At 45.9% G+C, this 22,401-nt stretch overlaps 2 protein-coding genes across 3 annotated transcripts in view; one reads left to right on the top strand and one right to left on the bottom strand.

Moving 5' to 3' along the window:
• The first annotated feature begins 2,404 nt into the window (after positions 1-2,404).
• On the top strand, positions 2,405-8,336 carry PSMG4 (proteasome assembly chaperone 4). The gene is made up of 3 exons (XM_058830403.1): positions 2,405-2,678; positions 2,781-2,856; positions 8,075-8,336. The coding sequence occupies exons 1-3, from the start codon at positions 2,502-2,504 to the stop codon at positions 8,194-8,196; spliced, it is 375 nt and encodes a 124-aa protein (XP_058686386.1). The 5' UTR covers positions 2,405-2,501; the 3' UTR covers positions 8,197-8,336.
• Positions 8,337-9,598: 1,262 nt separating this feature from the next.
• SLC22A23 (solute carrier family 22 member 23) overlaps positions 9,599-22,401 on the bottom strand; it is a 107,885-nt gene continuing 95,082 nt past the window's right edge. For both annotated transcript variants that reach the window (XM_058830400.1, XM_058830401.1), the window contains 3 exons: positions 20,820-20,852; positions 18,892-19,015; positions 9,599-14,003 (listed from right to left, as the gene is read on the bottom strand). In XM_058830400.1, coding sequence (XP_058686383.1) covers positions 13,646-14,003; positions 18,892-19,015; positions 20,820-20,852 — 515 coding nt within the window. In that variant the 3' untranslated portion in view covers positions 9,599-13,645. The remainder of the gene's footprint in view (positions 14,004-18,891; positions 19,016-20,819; positions 20,853-22,401) is intronic.

Below are 22,401 nucleotides of genomic sequence, written 5' to 3'. Positions count from 1 at the left end.
CATCTGTTAAAACCAGGTGGAGCAGTGTTCCTTATGTCTTCCATGACCCATCCCTCATAACTCCAGGGGGATCTCTTCTGTTAATGGGCCACCGAGTCTCACTGCATGACTGATAAAATGACATCATCCCATTGTGAGATGCTCCACCCAGGGGGAGGAGTCAAGCATTCCTACCTGGATATAGTCAGAGACTTGGAACACTGCAGGCAGTCCTTCTCCACCGGATTCTCAGATGAAGACTGGGCCCATCTACACCACCACTGGACCTTTAGAGGAAAATGATGCCCTTCTATAGGATCACTGCTTCAACAGAACCACATTTGTCACTCCAGAAGGACTGCAGCTGCCATTTAATCAGACTGCTACAAATACCCTGACCAACAGAATGACAGGTTGTATTGACAATACAACACTGTACTGTGGTTTTTTTTTGTAGTACATTTTATTTTAATTTTCCTATTAAGTTGTAGTGCTGGGTTGTTTTTTTTTTATACATACTTGTAAAGAACTGTTATTCCTACTCCCATATCTTTACCTGAGAGCCCCTTATTTTCAAAATTACAATAAATTGGAGGGGATTTACATTTTCCATTTCAAGGGAGGCTCCTGCCTTCATTAGCAGACATCTGTCTTTTCAAACCAGGACATTCCATCACCTGCAGGTGTCTTGCCACAGGAATCTCACCACCACCACCTGTGTGGCTCCCAGCAGACATTTTATCCTGTTCCTAGATTTTTATTCCTGCAATGCTCCTGGCTGGCCTACCTACCCAGCTGTGGAGTGAACCTGCAGCTGCAACAAGCAGAGAGAGGGAAGTGTTTGGTGCAGCCAACACTCTCTCCCTTCCAAGGTGGCTTTCATCACCTATTTGCCTGTCTGTTTTCACAGCTGCCAAAGGGCAAAGTGTCAGTTTGCAACAGGCTGTGGGGACAGGGAAAATCTGATTTTCGGGCCCCAACACAAGACTCAGCTTCTGCAGTACCTCACCATGTGGGAGGCCAGCCCATGTTGAGGGAAAGTGCTGCGACTGGATATATGGAGTGGGGGCCATGGGAGGACCAGCATAAGCCTGATGCTGTTTCAGCAGCGAGGCAGGGGACAGACATCGTGGGGGGCTGACACCACACATCCCCATAATGCTTTGTGCAAGAAGCAAGTGACAAATGTAGGGCAGGGAGGTGGCGTGCGACCCCCCCTGTCTCCAAGCTGATCCTGTGCCATGGGATGTCGGGGTATGGAAGCTGAGCCGGGCTTAGCTGCCTCCCGGGATTTAGTGTCAGTGCTGCAGCATGGGCTGAAATTAGCAGGGTTGAGGATTTTCTTTCGGCAGATGCCAGGAAAACTGGAGCGGCTCAGGGAAGAAAAGTGATGAAGGGCTCCTTTCCCTCCACCCACTTCTATCAATGGAAAAATGAGATCTTACCACGTAGAAATGGAAATTTTGATTTCCAGCGGTATGTAGGAAACTGGAGGCAGAGGAAATGCTGATTAAAAAGCCAGTCCGTACCCTTAACGTGCTTGCTCTATGTGCAGTGGTGATTGCCCTGCCGGTGGTGTGAAGTGTTTCCAATTGTAAGGTGCCCAAGGCCATCAAAGAACCAATAATATTCTTATCAGCGACAGACGGTACGGTTACTGAAAATCCTCTCCAGTAGCGACCGGCTTTGCTGTGCACCGCCGGGAAGAGTGATGAGCACAAAATTGACACCCAAAGTAGGGCTTTTAATTGCTCACGGCTTCATATTCTCCAGAGCTGTGCCAACCCGAATCGCTTGCTTTGCAGAGCCCCGATGCCGAAAACCTCCACAGCTGAACGAAGCCGAGGTCGCCGTGACCTTGCTCCCCCTTCCCGAGGCCGCACAGCACCACGCTATCCCTTTCCCTTTAGTCTGAAACCCCGGGGCTCCTCCCGGGTGGATCCCCGGAGCCCCCGGTGTGCCTCTCTGCACGCAGGGGTTCACCTGCCACCTAGTGGGCTTTCCCCATCCCTGCGGCTGCCTCCGCTTTATCCCTCTCCCGGGCGGGCAGCGGGGAAAGCCCGGGGAGCTGTGAGTCCCGGGAAGCCGTGCACGGAGCCTGTGCTCCCGGGGCTGCGGCTGCGCTGCCCCGCAGGGGCTGTGCACCCGCGGGAGGGGCTGTGTCTTTTGGGATGGGAGGGGAATAGTGACAAACGGAGGGAGCGTGCACCGACCCGGGGGAAGCGCAAGCTCAGGAGGGAGGGCACACGGAGGAGGCTCGCACCCGGTGAGCCGTGCCCGGGAGTGTTCGTGCTGCCGGGGTCTGCACGGAAGGAGGGGGGCCCGGGGCGGGGCGGGCACCGGTGTGCGTGTCCGGGTATTCCCCGGGGGCTGGGAAGCGCGCACTCCTCGGGGGCCGGCCGGGGCGGTGCCTCCCGGCGGGGCGCGGCGAGCGAGCTCCGCCTCCCCGGGGCCGCGGGCCGGGCTCAGCCTCCGGCTCGGGCCTTGCCTGCTCGGGCCTGGCCGCGCCGGGAGAAGCGGCGATGGAGGCTGCGGGCGGCGGCGGAGCGGCGGGCGGCATCGCCCTGCACGACTTTAGCGGGCAGCTGGGCGAGCAGCGGGTGCACTTCCACGCCATGCGGCTGCGGGACTCGCTCTTCCTCTGGGTGGGCGCCGCGCCCGCCCTCGCCAGCCTGGCCGTCGCCATGTGCAGCCCCCGTGTGAGTGTCGCTGCCGGGGTCCCGCCCGGCCCCCGGAGCCCCGCCGCCCCTAACCCGCGCTGCCGGGACTAAGCCGTGCCCTGTGCTGTGCTCCGCTTGCAGGACAGCATCCCGGTGGCCGCCTCGCTCCTGGGGGACCCCTCGGACACCGCCTCCTCCTGCCTGGCGCAGCGTTTGGGTAGGTGCGGGCGCGGCGGCTGCGGGCGGGGGGTGCGGGGAAACGGGGCCGGGCGGCCGGGTCGGGATCGGGCTGGGCCGGGTTGGGGCCGGGTCGGGCAGGATCGGGACCGGGCCGGGCCTCTCCGGCGGCCCTGAGCCGCTAGCCCGGCCTGTGTGGGAGAAGAAGGATGCGGTGCGCGCTGCCCCGGCCGCAGAGCCTGCACTGCCGCAGGTTGCGGCAGCTTCCGTCCAATCCAGCGGTTCACTTCTTTTTGCCATCCGTGTACGAGCCTGCGGCACCTGAGTCAGCGGCCTTGGGCACGCCGTGCAGTGGCAGAAGTGAATTATTTGATATCCTTATCCTGGCTGCGGGTGCGAGGCAGGGGCAGCGCATACTGCACCTGTCGAGTGGGGTTCCAAGTGACCTCCTGTCTGTAAACCTGTGACACTGCTGTGCTGGTGGGCGAGGTGGCCGTCATGCCAGGCACGTGTATTTTACCTGAAGATGAAGATCACATCTCGTACCTTTTAGCCCCCACATTCCAAGAAGTTTTGGCCTGGGAAGCCCAGGGTTGTCTCACAGATGCCTGGGCTTGATCTGACTGACCCAAACGGGCACCACTCGGGATGCTTCCTTCTCCATCACATCATTCATGCAGAGTGCTACAGCTACTGCAACAGCTTGCAAACTCCTATGTCCATACTAAAAAGATTAAAAATACACCTAATTAATGCGTTCTGGCCCAATGCATTCCTAGCAACTTCACAGCTCCGACAGCTGTATCATGCTGGTTGCTCATCATCACCCGCTAGCGGCTGATGCAGCTCCAAATGGTGAGCTGCTGATGTGCTTGTTACCAGGTTTTAAAAGCAACATGCTGAGCTGCTCAGTCTCACCTTACTTCCTCTGTTTCACATGGAAAGACCACAGAATTATTAATGATCTGTGTGCCGATCTCTGTTTCAGACAGTATGTCCTGAGTTTATATTGTCAGGCTCTTCCATGAGTCTACACCTGCTTCTCCTCTATGACCACATATAAAAAAAGGTTTGCTCACAAGACTGATCTTTGAAAAACAGTATTAGTGTATTTTCTTCTTCACAGTAACTTCTCTTTTGATAGACACTGTTTAATCGACCATGGTGGCAAAATTTTCTCTACACACTGAATTCAATCCTTTACACTAGAAGTAATAATTTTATGGGGTACTGTATAACGTGACTTCTTTATGTGTAATTAGTCACACTTATCCTTAGGAAGTCAGTAAAATGTAGTCAGAGAGGATTTATTTTGGATAAAGTACAACATTTATTCCACTTTCAATTTGGTCTCCTTGTCACTAATTTTTTCTGAATCATGCTCCAATTTTCTGTGTAGCATTGCAGCCCAGCTGACAGCTCCAAGTTATCTTAATGATTCTCATACTCTTTTTGGATTTTTTTTTTTTCTACATGTGCTTGCTATCTTCACTCTTAAAATTTGATTTATTACACGTTTCATAGCTGAAGTTCATAATAACTTGCTATTTCTTCCATTAGTTCTTTCAGTGTTCTAGGACAGGCTGCCTGAGTTACCTGACTTTTCTTTCTCCAAATGAGTTGTCTGTTTTGCTGCCTTTTTTTCTTATCTTTTTTTTTTATTATTATTATTTTTCTCCCTTAAGGTGCTTTTATTATTTTCATTACTAATTTCCCATACTTTGTTACTGAGAACTGATACTGTTGCTTGGTACTGTTCTATAGGTTACTCTTTATCCTTGGAGTATAAGGCACCTTCCTATTTTTCTTTGTGTGCTTTAGGTGTCTTTTGTTATTGTTTTATGATACGTATTTTGTTATCTTAAACTTCTGAGCCAGCTGTGGCCCAGCTAGGCTTCTGGTCCATGTTCCTCTGTATCCATGACCTCTATCCACTGGGTTGCAGGTTTCCTTGCCAGTCAGCTCCTTTCATATTACTTTTATATACTGTTCTTGCTTGTGTGATCCTGGTTAAGGTATGTTATTTTGAGGAAGGCCTGTAGACCCTTTTCACCTTTTGTTCAAAGGGGAAGGTCAATAATTCACTTATGGCTTTGAAAATTATATGCTTGTTCTTTACCTGAGCTTCTGGGAAAAGAAATACATCTATTTGAAATCTCACACCATAGTCTTTAGGCTGGCTTTTGACAGTCCAGCAATTTAGGTCAACTCATGGTCACTTAGTCCAAATTTATTTACTTATTTATTTATTTATACTGAGACCAGTGGATCTGCAAGATCATCACCAAGCATCCCTGTATCTGTTTCACAAAGTGCTTGGTAAGGAAATCTGTGCTCCACCTCAGCTGGAAATACCCAGCTTTGCTGTTATTGGTGTGTAGTTTTTCTTTGGGAATTTAAATCCTTGTTACTCCCACAAAAACTGTAATAGCAGAGATGCTTTTCACAGCCAAATCTGACTTGTAGTTGTCCTTCCAAGGTAGCCTTTTTAACCATCCTGACATGTGGTAACCTTCAGGCAGGAAGTTTTCCTCCTTTCTCCTCCCCCTGCCACGCTTGTCACCATTTTTTTCCGTGCAGTTTCTTGTCTCCACAAGAAGCATGCAATGCTGTTTGCACATAACTATTTCCATTTCTTACACTTGCCTGTCACATTCCATCATCTACCGTGTGTTCTTGCAATGTCAGGTTTCCTGCCCTGGAGCAGGAGTTTCAGTGCTGCTGTGCATCACAGTGCACACCTTCTCCTTTTGTTTTCGTTGTAGTTTGGTAGGGGTCCTAGCCACAACAGCAGCATTTCACATATTGGCTCTATCACCTTCCTTATTTCTGATTTTTATTCTGTTGCTGAGGACACATGTGCTTCATTCTTATTCCTCTTTCTACATATATCTATCTGTATCTGCTTGTGCGAAGTGCAGGGACTGTTTCCCACCACCCTGTCTGATTGCTTTGGCACAAGATGTGTCTCACTAGTCAGTAAACCCAAATTCTAAGAATGTTTCCTGTAGGATACTGGGGGCCAGTTCTTGAGAAAGTCCTTGTCCATCAGTGCCTCCCTCAGGTGCATATTCTGGAATCACTATGCTTTGGGCTTCAGTACTGATTAGTGCCGTGTCTTTGATCTTCCTTCTGTAGGGACTGGTGGACTCTTGGTGATGATCTCCTCAACCTTTTCTTTGAGTGTTTCTCAGCTGATCACTGATCAATTTCATCATCTCTTTTCCAGCATAAGTAGTCTACAAACTTAAGTTTAACGTTTGTCCTGCCTCATCTGCTCCTGCTGGGCTCCTCTTCAAGCTTTGGTTTGGGCTTTTGCTCTGTACCTGAAGTTGTAGGAGCAGATCTGTGCTGCTGGAGTTTCTCCTGGCACTCAGCACATCCCGGACGATGGCTGTCAAGGCTGTTTTTCCTCCACTCTGAAGAGCCAGATTATTAACCAGGCTGCATGGAAAGCAGACCTGCCAGAGGGCTTTTTAGGTAAGCCTTGTCCTTTGCAGTTTTCTGCTTTACTCTGAAGCTGCAGATGGTCTTTCACGGAGACATAAGATCTGCCCTCTTTTGTCCTTTCCACAGGAGTGCACATGTCCAACTCAATCCTCAGGAAGCAGGGACAGAAAAGGTCCCTCTGCCCCTCAGAGCTGGGGCAGAGCCCTGGGAACAGAGGTCCTTGGCACAGGCAGCCCAGAGGCACTCCCAGATTCACACTGTTCCTGGGAACTGGAACAGCATCCCAGGGACTCTGTAGGCAAACATAATTAAGAAGTTGAGTTCTGAAACTGCAGTGCACTATATAGTTTTGTTAGCTAGCATAATGGTATTAATTAGTTCAGAATTAGCATTGCATTCATTTAGGGCATGATGATGAAGCAGTAGTGCTTAGAAAACATGCTGCTTTATACCACAAAAATCTAGTGCCAGGTGCTAATTTTTGCAATCAGAGCACCAAGCTGCATTATATCAGCATTTTGTAGTGCCAAGTCCTAAAAGGCAAACGAGTCCTTGCATTTCAGAAGCAGCTTTACTTACTGAGTCAGGAAGCTGTTAGAATAGAAAATAATAAAAAATTAATTTGCCTAATGAAAATGCCTTAAAGGAGTTGTTTAACTACATTTTATACATACATATATACAGGTTTTCTGTTTTTAACTATTTAGTTTCCTATTTAGAAAGGATTGAGATCTTAGAAGTCCTAGTGTCTTTATTTTGAAGTTTTAAAAATTCTGGTGAATATTTTTGAATATTCAGCAGAACAGTCTGATTTGTGCCTGGGATCATTAGCTCCCACCTCATTCCTGGACAAGTATATCTCGTGACCCAAATACTATTTTTTGTCTTCTATTTTACACAACTCAATTTAAATTTAGTGCCTGTTTTTCCCATATGGTGCTTACATTTTTCACAAAGTTTACCTTCAGTAATATATAAAGAGAGGCACAAATTTGCTATATTACTGTGCTAAAACCTAAGTAGGATGGCTTTTCATTTATAAAACACTTCTTGATGTTATCTCTTCTACTCTGACAATTAAGTCTTCTTGTCCCCTTGGACAGTTTTTTTTTGTCACTGTTAATTAGCTCTGTCATGGAAGGCAGCTCTTAATTTTGTAGCACCTCTCTCTAGGTACTTGTCACTACAGTAGCCTGGAACTTGTGCTTGGCTTCATCATGTTCAGCAAAGGCTCTCCAGCCTCTTGGAGCATTCATGGACACTGTATGAAAAAAGGTTAAAGGAAACAAAATTGACAGCAAGCTTAGACAGAACTAGTGCATAGCTTTTTGGGGCCTTTTAAGGCTTATGAACCTTTAAAGGTTCATAAAAAAATCAGAGCTTCATTAATTTGGGCCCAGTCACTTTCTTGTGTGCTTTTCCTCTAATGTTTTACACAGCACAGATTTACAAACTCAGAATTTCAGTGCTAAGAGTCCAGTACAGTCTGGTTTCACTTACAATGTAAGCTATTTAAGACGCATCCAAAAATCCAAGCACTGCAAGGCTTTCCAGTGACTAATGGTGTCATGTGTCAGCTCGAAAACTAGTTGACAGTCACGAGTCTTAGATTGTTCACTTCTGTGATGTGCAAAATCTTGCCCAACTCCCCAGTGGTCAGGGACTTCTCTGCTGTTCCTTTGTAACTGCACCCAGCACAAGCAGGAGTGGAGAACGTCCTAGAAATCTGCATGATGGGGCTTTTTAAGAGGCTTGCTCAAATGCCATCCTCACTTTTATATAAGAATAAACTCTGTTTTGTCTTTTAGCCAGCAAGACCAAAAAGCAGATATTTGTCAGCTACAATCTTCAAAACACAGACAGCAATTTCACCTTACTCATAGAAAACAGGATCAAAGAAGAAATGACAGCTTTTCCAGAGAAGTTCTGATTGTGCATCATTGTAAAAGAAGATGAAGGTTTTATTTCAGAAAAACTGATTGCAATTTTCACACTGACATTAAGTTAGTATATTTCTTTTGTATTATTTTGATTGAATTTGTGGTTGTTATTAAATATAGATACACTTGACTTGGATTTTCTTTTTTTCAAATACAATTTGATTTTTCAAAGCAAAAATTTTTTTTTTGCTACCCTGCCACGTAGGATAGCAAATGGATGCTGCAAGGGATGAACATGATTGAAAAAGTGCATGTGGTGTCTGGCTTCCACACAGTACTGGGATCTGATGGCAAATCAGTTCCAAATGCTATCTGTACAATTAATCTACTGTGTACTAGCAATGAACATAGTATAGCAGCTTTTAGTGTTAAAGAAACACCACATTTTTGTATGGTAAAACTGTGACACGAGTGTTACTTTTGTCTTTTTAGCCCCTCTTGGTTGTAGTACTGGTGCTAAAAAATGGATTTCCTTCCATCCCTTGGGCACTAAGAACGCTAGAAGGATTTCACAAAGGGTTATTTATGTGTCCCTGAGGACTACATAGAAGGAAAAAGCACAATTGTTGTTCTAAGTTCTGGCACAACAGATAAATCTGTCAGGCTGCTAGAGGAGCATCACATGTAAATTGAGCTTGTACATAAAATGAGAGGTCTCCTACCGTGACCACCAGTTAAAAACATCCTGCTGCTACATCTCTGGACTTGCTTTCAGATAGGATGTGTATCCTTTCAAGGGCAGATCCAGGGGCTGCTTTGTTTAATAAGATTGCAGCTAGGAGTTTTAACTATCCAGGTTTTTGTGGAGGCATTTTGTTGGTTTTTTTTTTCATTCTGAGTTGAGCCTTGACTCAAGCTCCAGCATCAGCTTCTGATACAAACCAAAACTAAACTACTGGTGCTGCATCTAAACTGTCCTAAGCACTTACAGAAAAGTGATGAATTTACTTTGCTGTGGTGCCACAATCAGCAATTAAAAACTGTAACCAAGAGGCTGCTGCTGTAGAAGTAACAGCTGCTGTGTCTCTTGTCCAAAAGGGTTTGAACACCCAGTGGCTTCAATGTCTCAGATTTGGTGTGAGTGCAGAGGGCCCCTCCTTACCTGGTGGGAACAGCTGCCTGTCCTTGGCCACAGTTCAATATCAGAATAGCAAAAAGCAACTGTTGAAAGGTATTTTCTTTTTAATTTACACTGCTCAGGAAACAGTCGACTATGCTTCTGTAATTGACTATAAAGGATAATTAGTTGCAAATCAATGTGCTGTTTTAATTAGCCGATTTACAAACAGCTCATTCTGTTTGTAGAGCAGGGTAGGGCTATTTGCTGAGGCATCAGCTGCTGCTGGGTGTTTGAGAAGTCACTGCAAGGGAGCCAGACCAGGGAGAGCAAACTGATGGGACAACGTCATTTTATTCTGTACATTTACATACAAAGTTCTTCTCAGTAGGTACAACAGATGTAACATCATGCAGACATTTAGCTTGTAAGACTGTTTTCAGTACTTGATTTAAGCTTGTGCTATGAGGAAGCACCACCAGACTATTCATGATCAAAACATACAGTAACACGATTCTTTAAAACTTCATTGGAAACTGAAATGGGGAGGGAGATCTCGCCCACTAGACAAAACACACTGTACTCCTTTCCTGAAACATTTTACACAATACATTTAAAATGAGGTTTGTAATTTCATTTTTTTCTTAAAAAACAAAATAAAAAAGAGTTACAGTGGGGGAGATCATCCCTCCACTCGATAGTGTTGTCTTATGTGCCAGCTACAGGCGCAACTTGATTTGACATTCACAGAGTTCAGTTAATGGCACTTCTGCTTCCAATTTGGTGACCAATAAAGTGTTTGGCTCCAGGAAGTGGCAACAGTTAAGCAAAATACTTCCACTAAAAAGAACGACAACAAAAAAAACCTGCTCAGTGAAACCCAAAAGTAAATCACACAACCCCCTTTCCGAGTGGCCACAAAACACTTGCAAACAGGTGACTGTTGTTATCTGTTTGCAGCGTGTCTGGCAACAAAAGCAGTACTGGAACCTTAAAAGAGGGGCAAAACCCCCAGGATCAAGCATAATGTCACTTCACATTTTTGTTTGAACTTACAAAGATGGAGAAAGCCCTTAAATGGTAAACCCAAAGAAAAATGTACTGATGGGCTTAGAGGTTACTGAAGGTTCACAGAAAAAGACCAAAAATGGACAAGACAGCTTGGACTGCTTCCCCTGTTGTGGTGGCCAGAAAGAGCCGCCTGAGAAAAGCCTTTCCTGGTGATGGCTGCAGAGGAGACATGGCCGAGGAGCCAATGGTGCAGCAGGCTGGGACCCCAGGAGAGAGCCCTGTCCTGCTGCAGGACTAGACAAGGCAGGGCAAGCATCCCCATGCTTCCTTTCTGCCCTGCTGCATCACTCGGTACCTGGATCCTCCACACAAGATAGGTTCCGTGAAAGCTTTCCAACCCCGTGAGCATGTGTGGAAGAATGTAGTCGTCACAGAAGTGTTCATGTTTTCAGGAAAAGGAGCAAAACTGGAACTGCCAAGGCAGGAAATTAGTTTTTGCTTTATTGTTGTGACAGAGGCAGAGGGCTAGACCAACTAGAGAAGCTGGGGCTCCCTTCATTGCAGATCAGTACCAACTACCTGGTTTGAAGCAAAAAACAAAAAAGCAGCAAATCAAATCAACTTCACAAGATTTTTTTCTTAAACAAAAAAAAAAAAAAAAAAATTGCTGCATGTTCCTGTCACCTAGTGTATTTCCTATCTAAATTGGTATGTTTAAACAAGTATTCTTTTCCCTGTGCCGGTCTGTCATCGGAGAGCAACCACCAGAATAGGAAACGATAAAGCGCTGTGGACAACAGCGGTGAGCTCACCAGGACCACTGACAGTGCTGGAAGCAGCCGGGTTTATAGGCTTGTGGATGTTCTACAAGAGCTGTACCGCGGCTTGAGCACACGGGCCACAAAGAAGACCAGGAAGGAAGGAGCCACTGGCTCCACGGCACGATGGATGGCAGGACGCTGCTTTCTGCCTCTGCGCTCGCACCTTCTCCTCTCTCAGGCCCTTTCTCTCTTCCCTGAAGCCTTGTTTCGCTTCTTCAGCTTTTTGTTGTGAACCCGTTTCTTTTGTCCCCGAATGTGTGTGGCTTGCAACAAGCATCTCGCATCGAAGGCAAAAGAGATCACACAAATTTGGTGCGTGAATACTGCACGAGTATTCAAGAAAGGGCTGGGCTCTTTCCTCAGGTGAACACAGACTGCAAAGGTCTCGGCTCAGAACGAAAAGAAGCAGCTGCACTCAAGCCTGACAATAAAACTTGAGTGTAAGGAAGATCAGGCTCTTGCTGTCACAGCGAATCTAGCAAAGGTGAAAAAAACCAGTAGTGTAACTGGGCGAAACTACCATCAACTGCTCCAGTGTTTCTTACCAGGCTCAAGAAGAACCCAAATGTCCACATCATCCTTGGTAAAAATTAGCAGCTTTAGGACAACATTGTTACTCTGAACAAAACCACCTCTGTTGCTTCTGCAGGTCTACCTGTCCCCTTGCACCCATCAGCGTCTGAGGATGTGCTACTTTACTGCGTGGCCTGCCGGGGAGCATGGATCTCTGATTTATTGGGGACTGTAGGAGGACATCGGCAGCCTAATGGAGGATGGAAATCGTTAGGTACAGTAGTTAATCGACGATATATACAACAAGGGAGGAAGGGGAAGGGAAGGTAGAGGAGGAAAGTGCAAATGAGCACTTTCCCCCTGCATACGAACGCAAGATGTACATCAAACAAAGTGGCAATCATACGGACACTCAGTACAACATTGACATCCTGCTGCTCTGTTTGAACGTCTGCACTACCGAGCAATCACAAATGGATGGCCTGAGTGAGAAAGGAGAAGAGGGAGGGAAGGAGAGAGGGGAGGGTTAACTACAATGCAAGAAATCTGTTAACAAAGACCTTGCATTGAATTAGGTCCTCACAATATTCTCTTGAGTGAGAACCAAAAGCCAATGGCCAAAGGAGATAGTTGGTTTGGGGGCTGGAGGAGAGAAGTCAAGTGGCCACTATCAAAGTGCCATCTGCACAGCAGGAGGTAAACTGGATGTTCACTTTGTGTAGAATTAATCCAATTTAAGTAAACTTTTTTTTCCTGAACTAAAATCTTACAAGAGCAGTTGGGAAATAAGGGTGAGTTCATTGTATATTCTTGGGTCAGAAATAGGACATCTCTAAGAACCCAAGACAGCTCAGTAAATCATTATTCACATATCAATTCATTCCTTTCCAACATTAATTTAAGCATTTTTTCCACTTAAATTGAAAACCCAAACCCTGATTCTAAAAACACTTAATACCAGGACACTCATTTCCCAGGAGCAGAAATCCCAGCTATGCTGCCTTTTGGAATAAAGTTATAGATTGTTGCCCATGCTCCTTATTATTTATCACTGCTAATCTAGACTTTTCTCCTGGAGCAGTCAGAGATCCCGGGCCTCCTGATAGTTATAGCCATTCTAGGCAAAACTCATTTTTGCATCATTAGTCAAATCATTTGCATCATCTACATTACTATTAAGGACCAGTGGCAACCACCTAAAATAGATTAATATGCTCTTAAAATGCAGAAAGCTGATTCTTACTAAAAAATCAGCTTGTTTGGGTAGGATTTTCTCCAATGCATTCAGTGAAAACAAAAGAGGACTAATTTAGAAAGTAACTTTTAAGTGCACATGGGCTATAAAGACAAATATAAGCTTCATAAAATGCAGTCAGAGTTTGAGTCACAACAGGTTTTGCTTCGCTTTTTCTTCTTTCTTTTTTTTCCTTTTTTTTTAGTGTGTACAAACACAGCAGGCAATCTGGGCACTTGGACTTTCTAGACAGGCAGAAAAATGTTGCACAAGTCTAAGTTTAAGTCAATTCAACTTTGCAGTGAATCCTTCTTTCCTTTAAAGAAACACAAAAACAAAACAGAAAACAACGCTCCCCCTCCCCCCATGGTTTCTTTCTTGGAATGGCTGCACCTCTTATAAGATGGCTTCATTTTTGTGATCTATGAAAGGAAAAGGAAATAAAGTGCTTCTTGAGAATAAATCAAAATAAATATACATATTTAATGGCAGGAAAAAAAGAGTTCTGAAGGGCTACTGCCAGCCAGGTCTTTTCTCAAAAGAGTCTTTTCCCCCAAAACTTTTCAAGAGTAATCTGCATAACTGTAGAAGATGCCAAAATTTGCTTTAGTAGCAGAGTTGAATTCCTCTAAGTTTGTGTCTGCTCCATCACTGGTTTGTAAAATCTGTGCAAAACACCTTTGCCCAAAGTGCTACTCCTCCCGCACAACAGCATCAAATAAAATACAAAAGGAAGATAAGAAATAGAAGAAGGGGAAATAAAATAATTAAAAAAAAAATGAGAAGGAAAAAAATCCACCCAGTTACATTGACTTCATCCCGTTGGCAGTGGTGTTCTCCGAGATCCCGTCACTCACAGCTGCTGAGTCATGGAGGCCAGAGTAATCCTTGAGTTCAGAGTTTGTCAGGAGCAGGGGCTGCTCCCCCTTCTTGTGCGGCAGGAGGGGCTGCCGGGTGTAATGTTCCCCATCCGGGATGTTCTCAGGCAGGTTCTGGTTCTTGCTCTCGGGCAGCAGCAGGATGCAGATGATGCAGATGAGTGTGCAGCAGGCGAAGATGACGTGGTGGAGGAAGTAGCCTTTCTGGTTGTGGAGCTCCATGATGGGGGCGGTCAGGCGGCCAAAGCCCGCGCTGGCCAGGACCAGCCCCAGCCCGCCTCCCCTGCAAACACAAGCAGACAGGGAAATAATTACATTCAAGTATCATTTCACACCCATTTAACAGCCCCCACATAATAAGAAGAGAAGCTTTACCATGTGAGGGTGTAGAAAGCACTCTAAAGTACTTCCAGTTCCAAGTATTCCCACATTCAGTGAGGGAAAACCAGATTTTACTTAGCATGCTACCCTTCTCCACTTAGACTAGACACACCAAGGAGCAGTAAGTGCAATAATCAATTTTGGCTGCCTCTAAAATATCTGCACCATTCAGCAGTGGAGGCAGGCGATTAGACTTCACAAGCCACTGTCTTGATCCATTACAGCAAACACTGAATATTTTCTACATAAAATTATGTTATGGCTGGAACTTCTCAATGTACTGAAAATGTAATTAAATGCGTACGTTTCAGAGAAAAAAAAAAAGTGTGAAAGTAAACTCATCTTCCTCCAGCTCAAGGCACAGAAGCTGCATGTGAAAGGCCAGTTCAGTGCTCTCTCCTAATGCTTGAGTATGCAAGCAAATTCTCCTGCAATTCCTTGTCTTGCTCTCTCCTTGTCAGCACCTCTCCAGGCCCTGGTGTAGGAGGCCTGGCACACTTCACAATCCTGCGTCTGTTTCTGCTCTGTGCCCCCACACAGAAGTGTTTCTTTGGGGCAGGCCATTCCCTCCTGCTGTGACATGACTGAGGTCTCCTGCCAGCCGAGTGTCATCCTTAAATTACTCATTTTCACAAAATCTGTGAGAGTGGCAGCTCCTTCATTTTCCAAAGACCCTGCTGCCTGTAGAGGGAGACCTCCCTGAAAGTTTAATAACTGGCACCCTGCTTCCCTACCAAGCCTGTGAGGGCAGCACGCTTCGTGCACTTCCTCTGGGATATGCCATCTATTCACAAACCCTCTGGAGATCAGAGGGGCTCAGGTGCTCAGTAAAAATTGATTTTTACTATCAATAAAAACTGGCCCTTACAGAAGACAACCTGCAGAAGGCAAATAGACTGCTTTATGTCAAATACTTGTGAAAAAAGTTTCCCTGGCTATTAAGCATCCTAGAAATCGCTGTACAAACAAATCTACAAATGCCAAATTCACTCAGCCAACCACAGTGTTAAAGCTAATCTTCACTCAATCCTTTCCAAAATCCACTGCTGCTTACTTGACAGCTGAAGGACAGCAAACATAGGTTTCAAAAGATGCTCTTGGGACACTGAGTGGATCAAAAATTCACATATGTATGTTCCAGTTCTTCAGACTCAGCAGAGGATCTTTCACAGACAGCAGTGACTTCCCCAAGTGCTGCAAAAGCCCTTTTTAAAAACTTGCCAGCTTTCCGATGGCAATTTAGAAACCCAGCTGAAAGCAACTATTGTGCAACTGGCCTCCCTGCAACTTCATTAATACACTCACATGAGTAATCGACAGAACCAGTCCCAAATGCATGGCAAATCTCTCTCCAAGCTGGCTCTGGAGCAACAAAAGCCTGGCTCATTTACATCAGTGATTGCAAAGGCTAAATTGTATCTCAACCCCTCTGAGAAGGACCTGAGGTGAGTTTTAAATGCTGCTGTAGAAGGACATCAAGCAAGCTGAAAGAAAACGGGAAAAGGCAACAACAAAGACTGCTCTGTCATTTATGGGTCAAGTGGCTTCAGATTTGCAGTGGGGAAAAAAGTTTTTCCATATGACGTCAGTAATTAGAGTAGGCATTACTTTTTCCAGTGCCATCAAAACCTGGCAGAAGAAGGCTTGAAAGTACATTTTGGTGTGGGTCCTAAAAGAGGTTTCTTTAAGGTTTAACTACACTGCAGATATGAAAATGTGAAGGGGGAAAAAAAAGAGAAAATTGAATATACTGTCAGGAATTTTTTTGTTACTGTGCACATCAGGAAAACAGCTACAGGGCAAGAGAGGCATCACCCTCATGATTCACACTTTTTGCAGGTGACAAGGGGCAGCAGGTGGAAAAGAAAAACATTCAGAATGTTTTGGGGCATTGCTCCTCCTCAGCACGAGGAATTCCATGGCAGGGGTCAGTGCCTGTACTTCAAACACTCTCCAGATGCAGAGCAGAGACTGGAGAAGGAGTGTGAGGGCTGCTGGCATCCACAGCGAGTCCCAGCTTTCTCCCTCTCACCTCTGCCTGCCAGTGGCTGCTGTGGAGGGCTTTCCTATGGCATGGCCCCATGGATGATCGAGTTAGTCCCTGGAAAGCTCCACAGCTTTTCCCTGCCTGTAGGGGACATTTTGTGCACTCAGTCCTAGGCCAGAGATTCAAGTAATACACCAGGATACCCTTGGCCTCGTGGAGCACACACCACCTTTGAGAAGCCAGGCCTTATTCAGCTCCCAGTAAACAGCCCTGCATCCCACTGTGTTGAGGAATGCATTCAGTGCAGGTAGCTGGGTGGGCAAGATGCAGTGTCAGCTGCAGACTGAGCTCTGGGGGATGGCACCCCAAGACGAGAGGCTGTGAACTGGTGCAGAGCCTCTGTGTGAATGTGACTGCTGAGTGGCTCCTGGGTGGTCTGACAGGAAAGTTTCCTCAACAACTGGAAGTTTGGCTTGAGTCAGCTGTGGATGGGAAAAGACCCTAATTCAGCCATGGCTGCCCATTCTTTGATGTGTGGGCACCGAGAGAAAAAGCCAGAACCACCCTCCACTTGATAGTAACTGAGTATGTGGAGGGTGAGGAGAGGACATGCTGTGTTTTTTTCATCCTATTTGTATTTAGTAGACATGCAGGCTGTAGTGTTGTGAACATTATCCCATATGGATCATCAGTGACACTTGGTGCTTTAATTCAGCATTCAGATGGAGGTGTGCACTGAAGGGTACAAAAAGGGTAGCTCCTGATGAAGCCCCCTGGCCTACTGCCAGGAGACTGGGGTGCAGTGCACAGATCTGAAGGACCCCTGTGTGACACATGACAGTGTGGAATGTTCATGTTGCTGGAGCAGGTATCACCTCTTGGTGATGAAGATGTGGCTGTTCTCCTGGAACTGTTCATCTCAACACCACAGCAGTGGAGATGGATGGGTGCTGTGGGTTTGCTATTGTGCCACTGCTACCCCAGGTAATGGCAGGGCTGATTTCTGCTCTCAGGGATTTGCAGATAATAGATTTGATCAGTGAAACCCCAGAGACAACCCCAGGGCTCTCTTTGCCTTCCTTTTTCTTAAGGCTCCTTGAGATCCAACCAAAAGAATATTAGTATTGTACAATGGTTTGGGTTGGAAGGGACCTTAAGGATCATCTAGCTCCAACCCCCAAAGGGCATCCAGGGTGGCATTTTGGAGGGCAGAGTAGATCCCACCAAAAAGCAAGACAGGAGGCAGCTTAAGCACACCTCTGCTTGAGACAGATTTATGCATTGTCCTGAGCTATTCCTCCTAATTACAATCCTGAATGGGTCTTATTGTGGTGGTAGGATCACAGAGCAATGCAGAGTGTCATACTTTCTATAAATAAACAGGGAACCTGAGGCATATCTAGCTATTGTCACTCACGTGGTGTCACCTGGCAGAGTCAGGGGAAGCAGAATTTTGGCTCCCAGCCAGGATTTTGTCCACCTCCCTGTAGCAACGTAAGTGATTTAAGGGAAAAAAGCTTGCTAAGTTCAGACTGCACATCTGACCCTACTTGCCAAATTCTCTTCTGGCTGACATGGTCAATTCCTTATCTGTGTGTCTTTCAAACAGAGACAAGGAGAAAATTCAAAAGGCATAAAAACACCAGGCTGATTGACACACACATAAATAAATAGCTGTTAGTGTTTCAGGCTGCTGTATAATCTCACTCCTCACACTGCCTTTTCCTGTGGAAAAAATGTTATCCATAAAATACATTCACAAATTTAGATAGCCTGAAAAAAAACACCATGGAGCAAGGAGACTCTGGCTACTCAAATGACAGTTTTGCAATAATACTTTTATAATACAGTAACTGCAAAGTTACTAAAAAGGCATATAATTTGGAGGGGATGAAAAAAAAAAAAAGTATCCTCTTTCCTCCACTCTCCCTCCCACCCATATGACCTACATTCCTGGGAAATTCAGTGAAGCCAGAGCAAACTCCTGAATTGTTGTGGCATTGTTGAAAGCATAATCCAGAGCACAGAAGCACAACCTTTGTGCTCTGAAAGATAACAGTGCATGTATAAAATGATACAAACCCCTGACCATACAAAAATGTGTTATGTGAAACTCTCCAACAAAGATCATTTCTCTGATTTCTCCTATTTCCCAGGATGAAAGTGCTCCTCTTTAGAAAAACTTTGAGCCTCTGCTAAGATAGGTCTGTATGTGAGGAGAAAGACAGCTTTATCTGCAACAAAGGCAGAAAGGCAGGCTTGCAGAGGACCTCTATGCACCAAAAGCATTTACACCACATGTTTCAACACTTCCACTGAAGCAGCCCTGCATCTGTCCTGGTTAGCCTGCCCTATGGAGGCAGGGATTGCTGGCACCCATGTTCTCCTCTGCACAGTCACAGAATATCTCCTTTAAAATCAAGATGCAGAACTCACCCGATCACTGCTCGAACAAATCCTGCAGAGTTAGTGAAGCAATGACAGTGGTCAACCACACAAACTGGTTCAGCTGAGTATTTAAGACCCTATCAAGCTGCAATTCATGTGCTGCCAGGCCTGCTGATCATCACCACGATGGGACACAAGGTGGAGCCATGGAAAACAAAGCCTCTCTATACACAGGCAGGCATTTACTTGCACAGCCTGACTGCAGCTGCTGTAAAAAGCAGCCCCCAAGTTGCTGTGAGGTCTCCAATTACGTGGGGCTTCCTCTCCCATACAATGTGTTAAGTTACACATGTCATTATCAATTAAATGAGGTTAGTTTTGTCCCCATCTTTTGAGGGGGGCTCCAAAGTCTCACCTGATTACTGTGGGTGTGATTTCAGCACAGAAGAACACGCTGAGGCTTCCAACAGCATGAGAAGAAAACATACCCACGATGGAGAATGCAACAGAGAATTTGTCTTTGACGCTGTCACTCATACCTGGCAAGACAAGTGTGTTCATAAAGAGTAAGGAGGAGATCAAACTTCTGAGGAAGAAAACAATTAAAATAGTTTATTTTACTCTTCTCCCTCAACAAGAATTTGAGTAATTTTGTAATACTAATTTAAAACTGGTATTTATAAAATCCATTCCCCAAGCACCTGAGATACAAACACACATTAAAAAACATAATGTCATGCCAAAAAATGGCAGTGATCTCTGATTTTTTTTATGCTCAGCCACTACAGAAAAGGTAAAACCCATATAAAAACAAATCGTTGGGCATTATTTTAGGCACCAGCCTCCTCCCTCTCATGTTTGACAGACAAGTGGAGGCAGGCAGCATTCCTCGAGCTGCCAAACATCTTGTACAGTGGAGCTTGGGCACTGGAGAGGCTTCCAGGACAAGAGGGGAAAGAACTAGAAGTGCTCCCATCTCTGTGCTAAGCCTCTGCCTGTGATCAGTCTCCAAACTCTGTTGTAACTCCCAGCTTGACAACTCCAGGCGAGAATAAGCTGATGCCAAGGACGGTGAAGCACTCCCTCAAGTCAGGGCTGTTTGCTCAATCATTTCACGGCTGCATGGCAGCAAGGTTTCAGGGAGCAAACAGTGTCTATCAAGCACTTGCAGAACCCCCAGTAAATCTAAACAAAGCTCAAGGAAACTGTCTCTGGCAATGTTGGCAGTACATCTCTCACTTGATCTCCGATTGCCACCTTCTGTGGGCAGGGGTGGGATCTCTGACTAGGGTTGTACAAGCTCATGTGGCCTGTCCTGGCTGGCAAGGAGGCCACATCACTCACAGACACGATTGCACCAGACAAGGGGAACACTTCATACCTGACACGAGCACTGGGGAAAGCACTGGGGAAAGCACTGGAACTTTACAGCTAATGTTCCCTCACCTTTCTACACACACATCCCAAGGCCTGCCTGAAGAAAGAGCTGCTGTGTGCAGTCCCAAGCAGGCATACTGTCTGGGTTGGATCCAATGAAAATTAACACCTGCTTTTGTTCTTGCTGAATAGATCAGCTGTCAGGAGAGCAAAAGGTATTTGAGAGTTCTTTGGTTACATCTTCTGAGACGTGCTACAGCCTGCTCAGGGCTAAGCCCTTTCTGCAATGCACCCCAAGTCTGGGGGAGAGAGCAAACTCTGCCAGCTGATGAGGATGTGGGCACAACACCTGGCAAACCACGGGTCTCTGGCCAGTCCTGCGTACTGGGTGAGGCTACACCACTGACCCCCTCAGAGAGGCTCAGCAGAATAGACCTTGGAAAAGCTGGGCAAGGACAGGTCCATCAAATCTGATACACAAAGGTAAATTTCGTTCCCCTGGAGTTTGTCACTGCATTGCTCTTACAGTACTTCAGCTTGGGAAAGTATTCTTTAAGGTGTTTAAGTCCTCTTATCAAAAGCGTCCTTAAGGTGTTTCAGTCCCCTTTTCTTTTCTGGGGGAAAAAATTTAAAAAATATCAGAGATTCCTGAACTGGGAATGCTTCTCAGAAGAAGACTTTCTGAGAAAGCCTTACCCTGTATGTCAAACCTTGGGGGTCCTCTGCACCCTCTCTTGACATGCAGAGGTGAGCCTATGTGTAGGGGATGCTACACGAAGAGGCTGCACATAAATGAGCAGGCCTGCCTGTGAGTGGGCTCTCAAGGCACTGCACAGAAATGGACTTTCCCCCTACACCCCTTTGTGGCAGCAGCTCTGCTCTGGGTGCTTTGGCCCAGGCCTTTTGGATCTACATGTCCCTGAGGGACTGCTTCCCACATGATGCAGATTTGTCTGTAAACCATACCTGAGTCTGGAAGTTGACTGTATTTTCCAATCACTGGATCCAAGACCATGGAAGTCAGAGAAAGATAAAAAAGAGAAAGGGAGAGAAAACAAGAATATACAGTTTTTATATGTTTATTTGTCTGAAAGTTAAAAAAAAAAAAAGGGGTAAATCCTACATGCCACCCTAGCCCCACCCTCTGACTCCCATATCTTTCCCATGCCAAAATCGTCACATCTTTCCCTGGCCACCAGATAGGACATGCTATTTCCAGGCACAACTCAGCTGGAGGACAGCATGCTAATGAGACAGTGATAACAAACCAGCAGTAAAGCATATTTAAAAACCCCAGAATTACCACTGGGATTAACACAAAGGCCTCTTTGTTGTTAATGAAGGGGGAGAAGAGAAAATGCCCTCCTGCTGCAGCCCTGAGTGAATGGCTTGGGTTAGAGAGCAAAATCTGTGCATCAGTGTTGTCAGACTGGTGGGAGACCTATTCCTCTCCAAATCCATGAGCTGATGGTCCATGTGTCACACTAGCCACCACTCCTAATCACATGGGAGCACACAGCAGCACTGGGCAGAAAGGGGAAGGGCATCAGCACAAGTCAGGCACAGCTCTGCTGGTCATCTTCCCCCAGGGTTCTGTGACTTCCCAGGTGACACTCCAGAGTACAGAGGACGGGTCAAACAAGGAGAGCTTCAAGGTCTGCTGCTGCAGGTTTGTGGCTGGTGGAGAATAACCCCCTCTCTCTCTCGCCATTCTCAAATTCTGATTTAATTTTCCAATTATGCTCAAATTATGCTAAATTAAAACATGCAAGATGCTGTGACAGATTTCATAATAAAGAGGGTCATTGCTTCTCTCCAAACAATGTCTAGTTCTTCTGAGGAAGAGGTGGCCATGGTCAGGAGTGGGGAGAGCTGCTCTGAAGTTTGAGGCTGCCTTTCCCTCCTTTTGTCACAAAGAAAAGAGCACTGCACTGAGAGTGCCGCGGTAGCACAAAGAACCTAAAGCCCTGCCTGATCTTAGTTTTGGCAACTTGGCTCACAAAACCACCTAAACCTGTTATGGAAATGGTTGTAACGAGTCTTACAGGGTGTTGCCTCCCACCTCCCTCATCAATTTATTTTGAAAAAATGCAACCAGATTTTCATGGCTCTGGAGCAGACTAAAGGCTCTCACACACCATCTCTCAACTAAGCAAGTGTGTGTTTTTTGCCTCAACAGCCTCACCAAACATCTCCCATTCTTAAAACAAAAATTAAAATGGGAAAATTCAGTGTAGAGAGACCCAGATGGACACCCCCAGAAGAGCATGGAGTTTTGGGAGGTTGCACACATGTACAGCCTGATTCTGCATGTGAATGGTCTCAGTCCATCAACAGACACGATGAGGTGCAGCCACGGGACTTCTCTCACTCTCAGCTGGGATTGTTGGACATGGTAAATATGTGCTCAAAGGGAATGTAAACATCTATGCCAAGCTGGGAGCAAACACACGACGCTGGAGTTTCCTCCATGTCATGAAAGAGGTTCCCTCTTTCCCTCCTACACTCCCACAAATAGCTTGTTTGCTAAAGTTTGACTTAGTAAATG

Source organism: Poecile atricapillus, chromosome 2 (genome assembly GCF_030490865.1).
Source record: "Poecile atricapillus isolate bPoeAtr1 chromosome 2, bPoeAtr1.hap1, whole genome shotgun sequence".
In the NCBI taxonomy this organism is placed as follows: Eukaryota; Metazoa; Chordata; class Aves; order Passeriformes; family Paridae; genus Poecile; species Poecile atricapillus.
Note: the sequence above shows the minus strand (reverse complement) of the source record. Positions and strands in the feature narration are given on the sequence as shown.

Bases quoted from the DNA above. Each gene is read 5' to 3' on its own strand.
- PSMG4 (XM_058830403.1), top strand. From the start codon at position 2,502: ATGGAGGCTGCGGGCGGCGGCGGAGCGGCGGGCGGCATCGCCCTGCAC. The intron at 2,679-2,780 runs GTGAGTGTCGCT...CTCCGCTTGCAG, and splicing joins TCGCCATGTGCAGCCCCCGT to GACAGCATCCCGGTGGCCGC. The intron at 2,857-8,074 runs GTAGGTGCGGGC...TTTGTCTTTTAG, and splicing joins CTGCCTGGCGCAGCGTTTGG to CCAGCAAGACCAAAAAGCAG.